A 989-nucleotide genomic window follows, 5' to 3' on the forward strand; every position below is an offset into this window, starting at 1 on the left:
CCTCACACCTGTGACAATGACCCAGTGTAGGGGAGGAGGAAAAGGAACTCTGGTACATTGTGGGTGGGGATGGAGACTGCTCCTGTTAGCGGGCAGAACAGGGGTTCCCCAGATCCTCAAACCTGATAAATCTAAGTAGGTACTGTCATTGGTTATATAAAGACAAAACATACTATAGTAGGTAAGACCTTTAATAGAAAAGAATGGTAGCTCTTCCGGCTCAAGGCGCCTGGGGAGCCGCGGGCCTCGGTGCAGACATGGCCAAGTCCAAGAACCACACCACACACAACCAATCCCGAAAATGGCACAGAAATGGCATCAAGAAACCCCGATCCCAAAGATACGAATCTCTTAAGGGGGTAGATCCCAAGTTCCTAAGGAACATGTGCTTTGCCAAGAAGCATAACAAGAAGGGCCTGAAGAAGATGCAGGCCAACAATGCCAAGGCCATGAGTGCACGTGCTGAGGCTATCAAGGCCCTTGTAAAGACCAAGACGGTCAGGGCTAACATCCCAAAGGGCAGCAGCCGCAAGCTCAGCCGACTTGCCTACATCGCTCACCCCAAGCTTGGGAAACATGCACGTGCCCGCATCGCCAAGGGTCTCAGGCTTTCGCGGCCAAAGGGCAAGGCTCAAACCCAGGCCAAGGATGCGGCTGCAGCACAGGTCCCCAAAGGAACACAGGCTGCCAAAGGTACCCAGGCCGCCAAAGGTACCCAGGCTGCCAAAGGTGCCCAGGTCCCCGCAAAGCCTTAAGAATAGAGAACACTGTCTGCCTGTGTGAGGACAGAAGGACTGGTGTCACCCCTAGGCTGCTGTCTACAGGGCACTGGTGTCTTCCTGTGCTATTTGTACAAATAAATCTGAAGCAGAACCTAAAAAAAAAAAAAAAAAAAAAAAAAGAAAAGAATGGTAATAAAATTTGTGTGCAATAGAGAAAGAGAAGACAAAGAATATAGTTAAAATAGCTTCCAAATGAAACACCCCAAG

General features: G+C 49.7%; 1 protein-coding gene across 1 annotated transcript; it reads left to right on the forward strand.

The window, feature by feature from the left end:
* Window positions 1–257: 257 nt before the first annotated feature.
* LOC311188218 (large ribosomal subunit protein eL29-like) lies at window positions 258–755 on the forward strand (the record flags this gene model as incomplete). The annotated part of the gene is made up of 1 exon (XM_084259369.1): window positions 258–755. One exon carries the CDS (start codon window positions 258–260, stop codon window positions 753–755), a length of 498 nt encoding a protein of 165 aa, XP_084115495.1.
* Window positions 756–989: the final 234 nt, after the last annotated feature.

Source organism: Talpa europaea (assembly GCF_964194135.1).
Source record: "Talpa europaea genome assembly, chromosome: 2".
Taxonomy (NCBI): domain Eukaryota; kingdom Metazoa; phylum Chordata; class Mammalia; order Eulipotyphla; family Talpidae; genus Talpa; species Talpa europaea.